Source organism: Patagioenas fasciata, chromosome 1, assembly GCF_037038585.1.
Source record: "Patagioenas fasciata isolate bPatFas1 chromosome 1, bPatFas1.hap1, whole genome shotgun sequence".
In the NCBI taxonomy this organism is placed as follows: domain Eukaryota; kingdom Metazoa; phylum Chordata; class Aves; order Columbiformes; family Columbidae; genus Patagioenas; species Patagioenas fasciata.
In genome coordinates, this window is record NC_092520.1 from 149,973,534 (window position 1) to 149,991,636 (window position 18,103).

The following is an 18,103-nucleotide window of genomic DNA, read 5'->3' on the forward strand; positions in this document are numbered from 1 at the left end:
TGCAGTTTGGTCAGTTGTAGATGAAATTAGTCTCTTTTTTTAGTGTCCTAAAAGTTAAGCATCACAATTGTCTAGCCTAGTCAACTACTTAATTTTCACTAGAGATGCAACACCAAGGCATCCCACCTTTCTTTCTCTTTTTATTCCCGAGGTGTCATAGGCAACAAGTATAAGTGCTTAATTTTTAGGCTTATGATTGGTTTTACTTGTAGTGCTTAACAAAAGTTGATTAAGGCCTGTTTTGCTTTCTGGAAGCAATATGCGAGGGTTTTTCTGTTTGTTTGTTTTAAACCTTGAATAACTCGATTCCTTGGCCTGGTTCAGAAAGATAGAGAGGCATCCTTCCTATCAAGCTTTCAAGCGCAAGAAGCAGTGCAGAAGAATCAATGGAAAATTACAGGGAGGGACCCTTCAAACAGCAAATAGTCTGTTGTAAAAGCAGATGCTAAAAGATCACGAAACTTCAACCAAGCACAGGAAACAGATTAGTTGTAAGAAGGGGAAAACTTTTGTAATTGTATTCGTTAAAAGAGGAAACTTCAGGCACTGAAGTATCAGATGGAAAAAAAAATGCATGTCAGATGCAATTCATCTGCATTGCACTGAATGGACTAAAGAATATTTAAGCTTCTACCACCTTCCTCTTGTAGCTAGTCAACTCAGTTGCAAGTATTTTGCTGGAACATCTTTGAGCGTGAAGAATCTTCCTGAGTGGAGGTTCAGTCACTGACTCATCCATTCAGAAATATATAGCCTTAAAAATGAGAGATGGCAATTCAAGGTTTTGAAGCATTGATATCTTAAGAAGCTTTGCATGTTAGATTAGAAGTCCTCTTTAAGAAATGACAATGATTTAAATAAGGGAAAGTAGGGACCAGCTTGAACACTTGGATAGAACATGCTATCTAGGTTGCACAGCGAGAACAGATGATATCTGAAATTGGAAGGAAAAAGGCTCATTCAACTGAATTCCTTGCTAAAAGTAGCTCACTCATGAGTTGATCTTAGAGGCATTTGTACTATTCAGCATGAAAAGCTTCTAGATTACAACTAAAACTGTTTTATCAGTATTGATGTTCCAAGACAAACTTGGTTTGAGGCAAAAGGATACATTTATACTGTTCACTACAGAGTCTGTAATGTGTCTCTTAGCAATTTTTAATTGGATGTGATTTTAAAATTATCAGAAATTAAAATGGGATGGGGTGGGGCTGGGGCATGAGCTTTGGTTGAATTGCATAAAATCAAGATCTACTGTATTTTTTCAATCTGAAATTTTAAAATCTGTTTCTAATGCATAGTTTCCAGATGTGTTTTTATGAACCTAAATCAGTTCACAGAATACTGAGTAAACAATGTATGTTTAACAATTTTAAAAATTCATTACCTGTTAAGGATCAGGCCTCTTAAAACGGTGATGCTAATATTTAATATTCTATCCTGTGCTGACATCTAGTTAGCTCTTACATTAACTGGAGTTAATGTAATTTAACAAGAGATAGGAAGGTGGCTTTTCTCAGGAACAGGGAGGTGGTAAGTGTTTTTTAAATGTCTGGCTTTGCAGGGTGAGGAGAACCATTATTGAATCACTAAGGCATTACTGTGGGGGAGTCTGATAGTTCAATGCTGTCAGTATAGTGCCACTAGTCAAAAATACTGACATTAAGAATGCATGGGCTGTTATTTCTTGTCCTGCCAGCTGTAGAGCTATAGTTGCACAGGGGCAGGAATGGGATAAGTCCAGGGAAGTTTCAGTCTTAAGGAAGCTCACAGGGATGTTGAGTAAAAATAAGTTATTTTGAGATTATTGTGTGATTCATAGGCGAGAACTCCACCAAAATTTTACATAAACCCATTATAACTACCTCCAGGTTACTCAGAGCTGTTTCCAGACCAGGCAGTGACCTGGATGTGTGTTATGCCTAGTTCAATGCTTTTCTTTGTTCCTGTATGAGAAGAACAAAATTTACGGAAGTTGAATATGATTTTGCAGGTAGTTTGTTCCCCAAACTAGAGAGAAAAACTGGGCTAAAAAGTATATGTAAGAAACTGCATTACTTACTGTGCATAATATTTTTACACTAAAGGGGGAAAAAAAAGCTGTTGCTTTGCTGTCCAGCAAGGGTATTTAAAAGTTTCCTCACACTATGAGCCTGTGACTCTAAGGTAAACTTCTTTCAGAGACATTTCTACCTTGCCACTCATTACCACCATCATAAAAATATCTGTGTAGCAGGGACACTTCTTAGGACCACTGTCTGAAACTCTTGAATTTTTTTATGCACAAATAGAAGTCCTTCACTCCTATTAGAATAAGTCATAAAATAAAAGGGACTGTGACTTCTTGGGGCATTGTCTGAATTATGCACTATTTTTGGTGTTTGCGACATTATCCTAGGCCTTTTAGTAGGTCTAGTTCTGGTACCAAATGTGTTTTGTGTCCCATGGAAAGATTTAATGTCAGATCATTCTTTTTAATTCAGTTCCAAACCCACTGAATCGAATCTGTGGGTTTTGTGTTATGGTTGCTGTACTTGAATTTCAAAATGAGTACTAGATGATGTTTTTCTATCAGAATGGTAGCTGATTAAAGCAGAGAATGCAACTAATATGTTTTTTCAAAAATGCATTTTCCATACTGAAAATAGAAGAAAGACACTTTTAGCATTATGTGACCATGGCACTTCTGAATTTATAGAACTGAAATGTGTGTCTAGGCATGTCTGGGTTTTGTGGTGTGGTGGTGTTGTGTGTGTTTTTTTTTTTTCTGAAAGCCATTTCTAAGCTTAAGTCCCAACAAAGCGAAGGGTCATTCAGCTAGCTCAAGATGTTCACCACTGCATATTCTTGTTCAGATGATAAAGGCAACATCCTTGCTCCTAAGTGTGAGGTTAAAGAACTGTGCACAATAGTTAAACTAATCTTACCTTTACATTCTCGTGCAAGAATAAAAATGGAAAAGTTAGTGCCAGTCCACTTATCCAATCAGACTTTACTGTGTGTTTCTAAACAAGGCTCTTTTCACTGTTACATGTACTAATATCCTAATTGTTTGGCACTGTACACTGAGGAACTGTGTCTTGCCTTGTAGTTACAAAACTTCCTGTTCTAGAGCTTGAGTCATTTCTTCTATTCATTAAAAGTGCTGCAGTTACAATAGATGCTGTGATTAATTAATCTACTTTTAGCTAAAACCATCTGCTTAGCTAGTCATAAGGGCTCCAGATTCTTAGGACTTTTGAAATAGGTTGATATTTTTATTTACCTGGAGGTGCTGAAGTACAGTGGACTTTCATGTCTAAAATAAAAACTTTAAATGCCCTGTGTGCTGGGCTAGATAATTAGTCAATAGGTAGTTGTAACTCATGGTGTATATTCAGCAATAGTATGTAGCATAAGTTGAGTTTCAGTAGTATCACTGATACAGTGGATTTTTACTTTGTTTTAGCCTTTTGCATGAGAGTGCTGGGAAGGAACACCGCCAGCGATTTCTAGGAAGAGTTATAACTAGTTCTTGTTCAGACTGTGTGGAAACAGCAACAGAACTGTAGCCTACTATACTGGTCTTGTAAGGTTTTAAACGCTTTAAATTCCCTGGTACTTAGTAAGTGAAACACTGTATTGAGACACTGGCAAAGAAGCTGGTCAAGCAGGCAGTGTCAGTGTCCTGCAGCTCCTGGGCTTGGAGATCAGTTGTAGAATACAGATGTGGAGATGATAGTGAGAAGTGATGGCTAGTCAAACAAGTAATTTGTTTTTTTTTTTTTTTTTTTTTTTTTTTTTACCAAAGATTATCTCATACAAATGATTAGGTGGTTCTTTGAACAACCTCACAAGCTTTAGGAATGAGCAGCTAGTATGGATATGGCAATCAAAATACAAGTATACCTTTTATGTGTAATAGTCATGTATGTTTGGGATTTTTTTTTCTTACTGCTGTGACTGATCTCTCGTTTTTTATTAATGCCTCAAAAATTGTTTGAGAGTACACAGTAAATCAAGGAGGAAGAGAGTTTCTAAATCAGTCAGGTTACAGCAGGCAAGCCTGTATAAATAATACATTGCCTCTATTGTCTTTACAATGTGCTTGTGAAATCTGGACATACGTGGTTATCTATTGCAAGTCATGAAGACAGCTGGTTTGGAGAAATTTAAGAGTTATGGGACTGCATCAGAGAGGGTGGAGACAGACTTGTTAAGCTATTTCAGTGACAAAAAGCTCTCAAATAGCTGAGGTATGAATTTTGATCCAGATGATGGTAGATTGTGTTCAAAAGGTATTGGGTTGAAAATGTGTAATTGTGATTTTTTGATCAGAAAAGAACTAAGCCTGACTTAGTCTAAATAGTGCCTCATGAGCTAACTCTAGCTCATTGGAAGCTTTCATCTGCTACTATTGCTTGTATTGCAGTAATACTCTTTACTCTGTTAGCATACTGATCTGGTGCAGAGCTTATTCTGCAAGATTTACTGATTTAATTCTTGGCAGGATTATCAATTGTCCAGAATTAATTGCTATGAAAATACTGAAAACAGAGAAGCTAAATTTTCACTTCTGTTAAATGTGTTGCTTCCCACCCCCACGCCCTCCCCTGCAGTTTCAACTACTCTGACTTCCTTTTTAACAAGAGTAAAATCCATCCTCTGGAGGCAACCCGTATCTATTTTGAACTGAGTAAATCTTAAGATGAAGTCTTCCTTTTTGCAATAGGTATTTGGACAGGCATGAGAATTATTCAGTAGTTATAGGTGTATCCTGTGAGAAAAAGGAAATAACTAAATCTGAAAGATTGTTTGTAGAACAGACAGCAGAATTAACACAAAGGATTAGAGATGGAAAAGGTGATGAAATGGTTAAACTTGTAGGTTTTGAGGGCTGGGTGAGTAACTAATAGCAGGTGGTGAATTTAGAAGATCATGGGGTAAAGCAATTTAACTGCCACGTATATCATTGCCTGGGGGCTTCTTTGGAACTATGGGGAAGGAGGTTGGATCATTGGCTTGTTTTCCACTGGAATCGTACACTCTGTCTAAATTCCAGGAATTAATGGTTTGTGGCAGCCTGGGGCTGGCTCAAACTAGAATGGTAACAACTTACCAAAAAGAAAATGCAGAGACTTTAATTACTTTGTTTGTGTGATTTGACTTTGCTACTGATTCTATTAGCCTCTGGACTGCAACTGTAGAACATTTTGTTTGAGAAGATTAATCAGTTACGGTAGAATTCCTTTCAAGCTCTGCAGTTATAGCACCTTTGAAAAGAGCCAAGCAAGAATTGTGGTTAGACTGGGACAGGTAGACTCTGTGCTTGTTAAATGCTGAAACATTTAATGTTCTTTGCAGGTCATGTAGTGTACCCCAGAAAAGTTTAGCCTTAATTAGGTGTGCAAAATGTTAGCTTTTTATTCCAGTGAAGTAGATTTGCTTTAACTGCAGAGTGTTGTGGAGTCTCCTTCCCTGGAGACATTCAAAGCCCGCCTGGACACATTCCTGTGCGACCTCACCTAGGCGTTCCTGCTCCAGCAGGGGGATTGGACTAGATGACCTTTTGAGGTCCCTTCCAATCCCAAACATACTGTGATACTGTGTGATACTGTGTCTGTTTTGTTTGAGTGCAACTGTAACAACAAAAAAATTTACAAGCAATGTCAAACTTCCAATATGCTTTATTTGTGATACCGGTAAGCTCTGTTAAAATGGATATGGTAATCAACAGTTGATTTTTTTTTTTATAAAATGTCTAGCTAAGCAGTTGGAAGGACACTCAACGTAGCAGGATCTTTAATGACCCCTTTTCCTTTGCCATCTCTAAAGTTTCACAGCAGCTAGTGGAGAGGATTTCTAAAATGCCCAGTAATAGGTCAAAAAATGTTGCTTTTGCAACACTGTTGTATGGTATAACAAGAACACTGGTATAGTTGTAGTATACTTGAGGAATTAAGTGTGCTGGTTTGGGATAAAAAGTGATCTTGATAATGAAAAGATTGAATTTTATCACAGTTTATCATCACTAGTTGGTCAAAATTAATTTGCTTGATTCACACTTTAAAATGGTGTACATTACCTTTCTTAGCATTGCTCATTATGTCCTTCCAAAAGCCCTGAAGCTGTGGACAACTCATTTTATTAGTAAACAAGTTTCACAGTGACTGTTTGAAGCTAAATACCAGGGGGGAAAAAAAAGATGTCAGACTTCAGGTTTAGGTTTGGAATTTAGCAAGAGGCATTAGACAATATAACTCTGTGGATTATTTATACACATGTGATGTAAAATAAACAACAATGCGGCTTTCTAACTTTTTCCAACAGTTTGAAAATCATTTTCAAATCTTTGTTCCCTTAGATTTAAGCACCCAGGAAAGGGAAAGCAGATGATGTTGCCAATGGTAGTAGAATGCAATAGTCAGGAAGGAGGGTGGTGGAGTGAATTATGTTATCCTAGTGCTGACTAGTGTTTTATTAGGGTTAAATTGTAGTCAGCTGTATGTATGCTGCTGTAGCTCTGTGGAAAGAGGAGAAACAGCAGCTGCCTTTATCCCTCTGTACAAAACTACTGCCAGCAACCTTGGATCGGAACACCACACTGGCCGACCTGTTTCCTCTGTTTAAAAGTGTACTTGTGCAGTGGTGGGAGTGAACAGGGTGATGACCCTAAGTGCAACACTAAACTATGGCAGAAAACCTGGGTGGAGAATAATCAGAGCGTCCAGGCGGGGGGCGGGGACACGCGGGAAGTAAAGGATCCCTGTGCTGCCTCTTCTTCCTCCTCCTTACAGCTTAGCTGGGCAGGCAGAAAAGGATACCCTTACCTCTTGCTTGTATTGATTCTTCCTATTCAGTGGTTGAGTGGCAAAAGCAGATATTGAGCTCAAATCTCTGCAGCCTCATGTACTGGACTTGGAAAAGTACAAGAGGTATCAAACAGAAAACAATGCTCCCTTTTAACTTTGATGTCTGCTTTCCTTCCGCTGTGCGTTAAGTCCACAGCCTAGTGGATTCTCATCAGAAACTAGCACCCAACTAACTCTTTGGTGTGCGCATCTCTCTTTTTTTTTTTCCCTGATGGATTTTACAAAAAGAGAGGTCTGTCCCATATTTGTAATTGTTAATTCCCACTGCTGCTGCTGCTCTCACAAGGATTGCAGTAAAGAGGTAGGTAAGAATTGCAGCTCTATAGAATAAGTGTGTGTACGCACAGGAAGGGATTTTGAGGATGAATCAAAATTCTTGATAGATCTGCTGAGCTGTTTTATGTTTGCATAGATTGTCTTTGACTTTTAAGCTTGACTGTACTTTATTCTCTATAATTTAAATGTAGATTAAAGTCCTGAACAGCAGTGCTGGAACACTTCTTGCTTATGGTATTTTCTGTCTGTGGTGTTATTCTAAATCTAACTGTTCTTTTAAATATGGGGTTGGTGAGGGTATGTAACACTTTGTCTTCATTTTGGTTTGGTGTAAAAGCTATACGACACTGATTGTATCTTCTCTTATGAAGTAGATGATATTTTCAGTATCTCTTGCATTAGCACAAGATGCTAAACCACTGGCCTGGTAATCTGGTTATCTAACTAATGCAAAAACATGTTTTTAGGCAAAAATTATGGAGAGGAGTTCTGGGTAGCATATACTTCAGTGTTTAAAGTATTTTGAAAATCTAGTGTTTTAAAAATACTAACTTGCCTAACAATACCTAACTTGCCTTTAATGGATCAAATAACCATGTAAATGTGGATGTTGAATTTTGGAACACACTTTTTTCACCGGATTGAAATCTGATACAATCACAAACTTTACCACATCTAAAAGAAATGAAATATGGAATTTCTTCTTATGCTTAACATGAAGACTGTGAGATAAGTATTTAGTTCTGTATCACTTGGGCTTTGTGCTACCTAGATATGTGCCCAGATTTTAGAGGTGCTCTCAAAATGTAAGTGTTCAGTGGGTTTTATTTTGAGTTGGCATTTATTTCAAAAGAAGCAGTTCTACCCTTCTTAGCCATTTCATTTCTGCAAGCCTGAAAGCTGGTGCAGCAGTGTAGAGAACCAGGCTGGGGAGCTTCATCTGACTGGAAACTGCTGCAGGCTTTTTTTGGCTGGATTTGTTTCAAGTCTGATAAAACACCATCATCTGGTTCATTATTCAGCTGCATAAATGCATGTGCCGGTAAAAGGAAGGAAATGGCAGAGGTGTGGGAATGGGAGATGGAGAATAGGAGATTGTAGCTTTCGACCGTGCTGCCAGTCCATGCTATTTTAGATAGCTTGAGAAAATGATGATGATTTTCATGTGTGTCTGTTATACCTATCTATACTCCCCCCTCCTCCCCCTCCCCCGGACCCTGCAAGAGCTCATCTTTCTTTAGCAAACTTGGAAGAATGCTGGTGAGATTTGGATGTTTAGTTCTCCTTGACTGCCACTAGGGAATAGGACTAAATTTGAGTTATCCTGGGTTGAATCCTAAGGAGTTTGGGGCTCAGGAGAGGCATATAGGAATGTGACCATCTTGCAGTAAGTATGGTGAAAACCAGGAAATACTGAATGGCTTAGTGTGTACTTGAGTGCCTTTGGGTTCAGAAAGTAATGAACGTATGCTTGGCTGCACAGCTCCTGTGCTTTTAAGGACACACCTCAAGGTTATGTGAATTGCAGGGCCTGGCCACCTTTGGTTTCTCTGTGATGGCAGGTTAAGGTGTATATACAGCTCTAGGTAGAAAAGGGTTTACTGATTTATTGATTTTCATCATTCATAGTATCCTCTGTCTTGTTATATAGTGCTTGGAGGAGGAAAAAAAAAGTTTTTAAAAGCTGATGGTACTTGAGTAGCCTGAACTTGACCGTAAGGGGTGCTTGGCCAGCACTTTTCCAAGAAGTGGAACAAACTGAGAAATAGGTAGCTGCTTGAACACAGAATCCTCTGTTGTTTTCAGGCCTCAGTGTGAGATTCTCTTCGATTTTCTGAGGAGCAGTTAGGAGCAGGGAAGCTATGCTGGAGGGGACTGGGAGGAGCTTCTCCTTCGAACTGAGCTCTTGGTTTGGAATTCACAGAATGGGATATTGCAAAATGGCCCTCATGGAAGGGCTTGAAGATTTTGGACAGGTATTTAATTTCTTTTAGGATACAGAAACACAGAGTAGCAGACTGAATCACTGATTTTTTTAAGATTTGGTCTTAGCTTTACTTTTTCAGGCTTCTTGCAAGAGCAGAGCACGTGGTAAAATAATTAACAAGAAAACTCGTGTTCTGGCTTTGTTACGTTAATATTTGCTGTACCAGTTGTCTTACTCATCTTAGGCTGTAGTTTTTCTGAAATTAGATTGCTACAGATCTGACATCTTCATTCTACTGTTACAGTGTAAGTGAACGTACACGGAGGCTGCTGTTCTATGGGGCTTGAGCTATTTTAGGAAACATAGACATGTTAAATAAACAATCTTTGGCACATTTAGGTAAAAATATGTACAATAAGCAGTTACACAATTATTGCATAGGTTATGTATGTGTACACAGGAGTGTGTTTAATTATGGATAGAAACATCTGTCTCTACATATATGAGCCTGAACTCCTGGGACTATTTTAAGCTTGGTCATAATTAAAGGTGGGGGTGTCTGACTAGTCTGCTATATGAGCAGAGACACATGCAAACAGGTACTTGATGCCAGTAGTAAACACTAAAACTAGTTTCATAAATACCTTTATAGTGCAGGGCTCTGTGGTGTCCCGCAAGGGAGCGGGAGATTTATGGTATGACCTGGTTACAGTATTAAACTTACTCATCCAAAAGTTGTTCTGGTATCTTACCAGCTGAGGCATTGATCTCCAAAAGTCTAAATGTTCAGTGAAGCTTTTAAAAGGATTAGGTTAACGTTCACTGACAGGCTGTGTTTCAGAGCTTACTGTAGTCATAACAGACTCTTCTGTGAATTTCAATTGCCAGAATCTCTTAAGAGCAAATTTTAGAGCAAAGAACTAGATAAAACCTTCCTGTTAAAACAACATTTTGGTTATCAAGTGAAAAACTGTGTCTTTCTATAGCTTTGAGGTTTTTCTTATACTTTCAAAAATTCCAGTTACAACACCTTAGTAAAATGTAATGATTCATAACATTGTTGTCCACTGAAAGACAGGACTCTTGTGCTTCTCCCAGTCTTGCGTTTGCATCTTTTAAAGTTGATGTTGGCAGTGCCCTCTTCTGGAAGAGTGTGGTAGAGAATATTTTAGGTAGTGAACAGATGAAGTCAATGCGTTGTGATGCCTGGCCAAGTGGGGGAAAAAAACTATCTAAATGTAGATGGAAATTATTATTGTATTAAGTCTCCATGTTCAGTTACATGAAGGTCCGTAGTCGTAAAGGTTCTGGTTCATAGACTTGAGACGAGTATATGATTTAAGGATTGTTTGACTTGAAAATGTGGACTCTTCAGATGACAGAATTTAAACAGGATGTCTTCATCCTCTCTCGTTCTGCTGTCTTAAATGCAGAGTTTGAAGCTAAAGGCTGAATCAAATAAAATCAAGTGCCGAATTTTGCTGTTGCGGACAATTGCCCCTGAATTGGAGCTGCTGGCTATGATTAAGTGATGAAATTTGGCTCTCTGCCTGCAGTGTTTTGCAGAATTCCCAGATGGACATATCTCATGGCCTGTCTACTTTATAGATATGAGTAGCTGATCATACTTCGATTTTATTTTGCTTTCCCACAATGGCTTTATCATATATTGGAGAAAGGATTGCTGTGTGTTGTTGGAGGACTGTAAAGATCTGTATCGCTAAGCTAATTTTCCTGAACTCAATAGCAGTAATGCAGGAGTGTGGTTTGAGCATAGTAGGTCTTCTCAGAAGAGCTAAGATACAGGAAAGCTTTTAAAAAAAATAATAAAAAAAAATTATACACTATGCAAGTTATTTAATGATCCAGTCAGATATTCCGGGCTAAAGTTTTTCCTGTAAAATCAATCTATGCCAAAATTACTTCGTATAGTGACATGTCAGAAACATTCTGGGAAGCAGCAAATTCCTTTGAAGACTGTGAAGTTAGTCATGTGGGTTCATGCATTAGTGTTACAAAGGAAACATTTAATTCTCAGTCCTGTCTGTGCACTCACCTCTAACCAATGTAACTTCCATGGAAATTAAATAATTCTCTTATCATTACTGAGAACCTGTGTGCCAAAGCCTTCTGTTACAGAAATGCAGCTGAGAAACAGGGAGGAAGAAAAGCTTTTGCAAAAGTCACTAACAAACAGATGAACAGTAAGATTTGGGTCAGATTTTTCTATAATTTGCACTAGTAAGGAATTCAGGCCAGTTATCTGTTGAATAAAAGTGGTTGGTCTGTAAACACAATCAAAACTTAAATCAAATGAGCCTTCTAGTTTCTCTGTTACTTGTATGTTCCAGGGTGTCAAGCCAGCCAGCTTTGATAAAGTAGCAATCCCTGAAGTGAAGGAGATTATTGAGGGATGCATTCGGCAAAACAAAGGCGAAAGGTAAGTGCTTTCTTTTCAGGTAGAGATATTACTTATTGTCTGAGTCTTTTGCCTGTGATGATACCAGATCCAGTTACTTCCTGGGATGTTCTGTCTTCTGCTGAAAGTTGGGAAGCCAATGTTACTTCTGCAGCCTCTATTCTTTGGTAGATTCTTATTCAATGATTGTTCTAGGGAGTTAACAGTGTCAGCAAAAGTACACATGCAATAGTAACCATCCATGTCAGTTTATTCAGAAATTGTACAACTTTTATTAAAAATTTGACCGAGTCAGCAAAATAGTGAAGGACAATTCTTCTGGCTTTCCAGGTATTTGGACTGTTTGGTTGGTTTTGGCCTCCCACTACTCTGTTCAGAGTTAGTTTTGTCAGTCCTTTTTGATTAACTCTTGAAGTTTAGTGTCGTCTGGCATTGGTGTGTATTTTTAGTTTTTGTTATTTTTTCTTAGTTTTAAACAATTCTGATTTTTTTTTTTTTCCTGTTTTTATGTGATGTACAGCCACAAAATTAATTTCTTGCCATTTAGTTTAAGTGGTTAACTTTTAGATTACTGCTGTTAATGCTGTGCATATATGAACATAGATCTTTTTTTGTACCTTCAGGACAAAACTTCTAATTGTGCCAAACAGAATGCAAGTTGAACTGGTTCAGAAGAGTATAAAATATGAACAGAATCATGCGATGCTTATCTAGTGCTGAATTTACTAGATGAGGCTTTTGATAAGATCTTGAAATAGAATGAAATACATATTTGGATTTCTGTACTGATTTGGAGACTAAGGGTTTTGTGTTGGATTTTAATGTTTGGTAAAACCGTTCTTCAAGGTTTCTTATTATTTTAGTCAATATATATCCTGTTCAGCTGGCATAAATCTGTTGGCATGTCTTCTAACCATTGTGTCATATTTTTTTTTAATATATCCTTAGCGTTGTTGCATTTTGTTTCTTCATCATGCTTTTAAATAGAAATTTGAATGATGGGCTGTCAAATACATGAGGGAAGTGTGAAATGTAGAAGGGGGGGGATCACCAGGCAAAAATGTTTCTTAGTAATTTATGAAAACATAACTGTGTGTGCTTTCTACATACTTTCCCAATATGCTAGATATGCTATTAAGGACCTTTTGAATCATGCCTTCTTCCAAGAAGAGACCGGAGTACGGGTAGAACTGGCAGAGGAAGATGATGGAGAAAAAATTGCCATTAAACTCTGGCTGCGAATTGAAGACATCAAAAAACTGAAGGGCAAATACAAAGATAATGAGGCAATAGAATTTTCCTTTGACCTGGAGAGAGATGTCCCAGAGGATGTAGCACAGGAAATGGTAAGTGTTGGTGGTCTTACAAATCCTCGGAATTACTGGCATTCTCTGGCAGTGAAATGTAGTCTGTGAGTCTCTGCATTTGCTGTTGTTACCATCTGGAAATAAACCCGCTTCAGAAGTCTGCGAACGAGAAGTTAGTGCCAGAGAACGGTAGCTTATATTGTAGCACTGCAACAGTGGCTGTCTGTGACAGTCTGAATTCTGTGAATGTATCCTCCTTCAGGTGGAATCTGGCTATGTCTGTGAAGGGGATCACAAGACGATGGCAAAAGCTATCAAGGACAGGGTATCTTTGATTAAGCGAAAGCGAGAGCAGCGTCAGTTGGTGCGAGAAGAACAGGAGAAGAAGCTTCAGGAAGAAGGTAGTCAGAAGCAGCAGCTGGAGCAACAGCAACCATCAAGTGCTTCCCATGCAGGGTCAAAGCATGCCCTATCTGTCACTGGTACTACTCCTGTCCCCACTACTTCAGCATCGGTTTCTACACAAGTGGAGCCTGAAGAACCAGAGGCTGATCAACACCAACAACTCCAGTTCCAGCAACCCAGTATATCTGTTCTTTGTAAGTGTGTCAGTTGGTTTATTTAGGAACTCTTGCACTTACACAATTCCCCGCTTTAGAATCTTAAACTTCTGGTGGATTTAGCAGTAAATATCTTAAGATGTTGCTGTCTGCCATTGCTGTCTGCTGAAGAACATGAGACCACTAGAAAGCACAGCACAATAAGATGCTTTCCTGTGCCTTAGCGGAGCCAAGTCTTGGCACAATTCGCAGTCCAGTGTCTTAGCACAAAATCATTTTCCTTTGTTACAAATTAATTCACTAAATTAACTGGGGTGCCTGAAGCATGAACACAAGTTTTAGTTTTTGCTGCCCTCCCATAGGGACAGTATATTCCAGCCCTGTGGAAGGCTGTATACTCTTGCACCAGTGCAGTTAGAGCTATTAGAAACACTGATGTGAATCCTTGTAAATTTACATGTAAGGTGGGAGTGAGATTAATGTACAAGCATTTCAGCTTATAATTTGCTTTCTGAAAAAAGGTTTCATTTTCTGTTTTACATACTATACATGAAAAGATGAATTAAAACTCTAACTTTTCCTCTTTTGCCATCCCAACATATGTATCAGTATTTGAATAATCATGGTAGATGAAAACTTGTGTATTAGAATGGTGAAGTTAGAAAGCAACTTACTATCTGCTTTTTTAGAAACAGGGTTTTAAAATTCTCTACTATGCCTACATCAGGTTCATCTCCCAGCCAGCACAATAGACCAGTATTATATGTCTGTGTAAAATTAAATAAATAAAAATAAGTATTTAAAAATCCTGAAAGATCACTGATAACAATGTGGAATTTAAGTTTCTGTTTCTAGTCTAGCCTTTCATAAGAAGCATAGTTAAGTATCTTGCCAAAGAACTCCTGAAATTGCTGATTTTTTTCAGAGTTTGGGGGAAGGCATATTGATAAGGAATTACTGTATTGAGGAAGAAAAAAAGACATTTTTAATGAGCTTAAATATTATGAGGTAAAATGCTGACAAGGTCCATGTGACATGGCACAAACATCAGTCTAATATTTGATTGATTATAATAAAATCTTTAAAGTAACGAATCCTGACTGCAGTTCTTGAAATGCAGATTTTTATCTTTAACTTCTGCAGCTGATGGGACTGTTGACAGTGGCCAAGGGTCATCTGTTTATACGGAATCGTGCGTGAGCAGTCAACAGACTGTGTCGTATGGTTCCCAGCACGACCAGTCAATCTCAACAGCTGCCGTCCAGGGATATCCAGCTTCAGTTGGCCAAGTGCAGTCACAGCAGCATGGAGGATATCAGCCACCTGCAGCGGTAAGCCAGAACTTACAGTATTGCAAACGCATGGAATTAAAACTTTATTTTCTATTTCTCTTGAAGGGATGAAAGGAAAGTCTGACAGGCATTTTTCCATGTATGTGTTGTTTTGCATGTGACACAAATTCTGCATGGGAGTAGTTAAGGGGCTGTTTTTGCAAGGTGACTGAGTCTAGGGAGGCGGGAGGGAAGTGCAAGGGCACATTTGCCTTTAAAACTTTTATTTAATATTGAGTGCAATTGAGCAGAATGATGGGTTAGGTTTTTTATGGATGAAAGTAACATCGTCAGAACAAGACTGTCTCATAAAAGCAAGCATACAATCTCACATGGGAAGGTGATCTATGCATGCATATATGAAGTTACCAGAAATCAGGCTGTTGGTTTGATTTGAAGAAGGAATTAGAATAGTTTGAGCTACTGTATGAAATTGCTATATATGTTCTGTGAGGCTTTGATTACAGATTCTTCAGGTAAGATTTTTTTAACTCTTATAGAATGCTGCATGTGAGAACTCCAGACTGGAAAAAACCCACACCCTTGTTCCCAATTTTATTTCTAGCTTTTATTGATTTGTTCATCAGTTGCCATGCGTATTCCTTTTCCCTGGAAAGTCTGCACTGGGCACAAATACTTTTCCTACTATGTTCATTTGTGTTGCCCTTTTATTTTGTTTGTTTGTTTGTTGTTTTTTTTTTTTTCATTAGTATGTTTCTAGATCTGAGTATAAGAGTATGCAGAAATCTATTCTAACTATGGAGTGGAACTTCTGCTGTATTGTCTTCAGTGGTTCCCTTGTCACTTGTTTTTTGCACAAATAAAAACGTAAGCCTGAAGCAGAGACATTATGTTATAATGTAGTAATACCATAAGAGAGAAGATGTGACACTTAAGACTGAGGGTGCTCACTTTTTTCCACCTGTGGTTGTAGGCTTCATTACAGAATCATCGGTGTTAGTAGCTTTTTGGAAAACATGCTGGTTTCACTCACAAGCAAAGCATTTCCATCTTTTTTCAAAAGCATTTACCCTGAAGTGTGTGATGCTGCTAGTCTTTGATCAAATGAGTTTTCAATCCCTCTTAAATAAGCTCCGGCTCTGGGTAAGCCATATTTTGATATGTGGGCATATATTGGAGCACAGAAACTGCTTGACAGTCTTGCCATGGCTAGCTCCCAGGTTGAAGGACCACAGTCTTTTGAGAGTGCATGGGAGAGCAAGCAGATGGCAGAGGTACAGTCAGGCTGCTCGGTTCAGTACTAAAATGTGCTCATGCACTGTGATGATAACAGTGGTACCAGGATGTTGGCAGAACAGAGTAGAACACTACAGGAATTACTGACAGTTTGTCGAGAAGACAGGATGGCAAGTCAAAATGATATTGACAACTGGCAAAATGAGCTTAAAAAGAAGAGTAGTGCAGTTCAATCAGGACAAGAACAAGGTTCGTGCTTAAACAGAAATAATCAACTCCACAAGTACAGGATGAGCAACAACTGACTAGGCAGCAATTCTGACCCAAAAAAAGTCAGGAATTACATCAGACCATGAACTGGATGTGGTCAAAAACATGATGCTGTTGTGAAAAAGGCAAACACCTTATATGCAGTAGTTCTGCTCTTGGCCATTGGTAAACCTTTTCTGGATACCCTGCTTGAGCGAATTTGAGGGTGAACTGGGAGAGAATTCAGAGAAGAGTGACAAAAATATCCCACTGGAAATACAGAAAATGTGGTTTATGTGGGAAGATGGAAGTAGTTAAACTGAACTGAAAGATGAACTTGAGGAGAGAAGGCTGTAAAGGCTGCTGTAAAATAGGAGGAGGCCAATCAGGTCACAACATTGTCAGGTAGAGTAAGAAATAATAAGCCCAAATTGCAGCATGGAATTATTGTTTGGGAAGGGTTTTTTTTCTAACCAACAAGGGCAGTTACGTATTGCAGTCTCCATCAGTGGAGATGTTTCTGAACAGTTTGGATAAATTAGAGTCAGGAGTGACATGTATAACTAGTCCTGCCTTGGAACAGGTGAAAATTATGCGTTAAGTATTTATTTAACCTTTTGAGTTCCCTTATGCCTCTCTCCCAAATTTTTGAGCAGTCTAGCAAGATTGCTCACATTACAAATCAGATCTCTCGTTGATATCTTGAGGATTTTTTTCCCCTGAAGGTCTGTATTTGATTTCAGTTATGTTAAGAAATTGTGGATTATATCCATAAGAGGCATATACCATTAGAGAAGGAAAACTTGCAGTTGGAGACTGCCTCTTTAAAACACTGTCTTTCCATTCAGTTAAAAAAAACCAAACAACCAAACAAAACCCAACCAAAAGAAAACACACACAAAACACAAACCAAAAATAAACCAGTGAAACACAACAAAAACCCCAAAACCTAATTCTGATTCTTCATATTCAGTTGGATTGTTGGATTTTGACCCATGACCTTCTGGATTGTGGCAAGATTACAAAATGCAAATGCTTTTATTGTCCCAGTGTTTGCAAAATGCTCATCGAAGACTAATTTTTCTGAATTTGCCACACATTCAACCAAATTCTTTTCCACAACTCCTGTTGTAGAATGTGTAATGGTTAAATATTTATGTTAATGTTTTAGTTAATAAAGAGCCAGTTGCATACAGTTAGTCCACTTCAAGCAGCGAGGTGCCCAAGCAGAGGGATTTGTGAGGTGTTCTCTGAAAACACACATCTTGTCACTAAACTAAGGATGAATATTTGAAAGCTCATCAGTTTCTGTTTGGGTTTTCTTATCAGGCTACCAGGTGCTGTCAGTACCTACCCTATGGGCCACATCGGTGACCCCAGAGAAAATATTTTCTCCTTTATGTTCTGCATTCCACATGCTTCTTGTAAGGGTGCTAGGCAATGTCCCACACTACTCAGTGACCTAAGGCAAACTTGGGTCCTCAGAGGTGCACATAGCCTGTTCCCAGTGTGTGTTGGCATTCATTCAGCATTTCTCATATCTTCTTGCACACATAGTAGTCAGTATTGGGCCTCTCATTGTGTGTCTGTGTTTCTCCTCTACCTCATTATAGTTTTTGCTGGTTTTGTTTTTCATTTTGTTTTGAAGTGTTCAATTCTTAACTTTTGTTTTCCTCCTTTAGCCTCAACGTGATCGTAGCATGTCAGTTTGTGTCCCCCACCTTCCTGCTCTTCCCTCTATGTCCTGCATCCCTCTCAGTGCTCCTTGTACCCCACCACCAGCGCTGTCTGCACCTCTTTCTCCTTTCTACCTTCGGACTGTCCCTGAAGAAACCTTTGCAGAAAAGCTTTCTAAAGCCCTGGAAAGTGTCCTGCCCATGCACTCAGCCTCTCCACGCAAGCATCGACGCTCCAGCCTGCCCTCCCTCTGTGTCAGTCCTGTATGTGTTACCATTTGCCTCCTGGCACAGTAAGATAAGTTATCAT

The 18,103-nt window shown here is 38.6% G+C and overlaps 1 protein-coding gene across 14 annotated transcripts in view; it reads left to right on the forward strand.

The window, feature by feature from the left end:
- The window catches only part of WNK1 (WNK lysine deficient protein kinase 1), a 106,236-nt gene that overhangs the window by 47,919 nt on the left and 40,214 nt on the right, over positions 1-18,103 (forward strand). For 13 of the 14 annotated variants that reach the window (XM_071817457.1, XM_071817462.1, XM_071817460.1 and 10 more), the window contains 4 exons: positions 11,406-11,494; positions 12,600-12,819; positions 13,043-13,379; positions 14,484-14,671. In XM_071817457.1, coding sequence (XP_071673558.1) covers positions 11,406-11,494; positions 12,600-12,819; positions 13,043-13,379; positions 14,484-14,671 — 834 coding nt within the window. Of the gene's footprint in view, positions 1-11,405; positions 11,495-12,599; positions 12,820-13,042; positions 13,380-14,483; positions 14,672-14,696; positions 18,058-18,103 lie in introns of those variants that run through there. The other variant, XM_071817499.1, reaches the window with a different exon arrangement.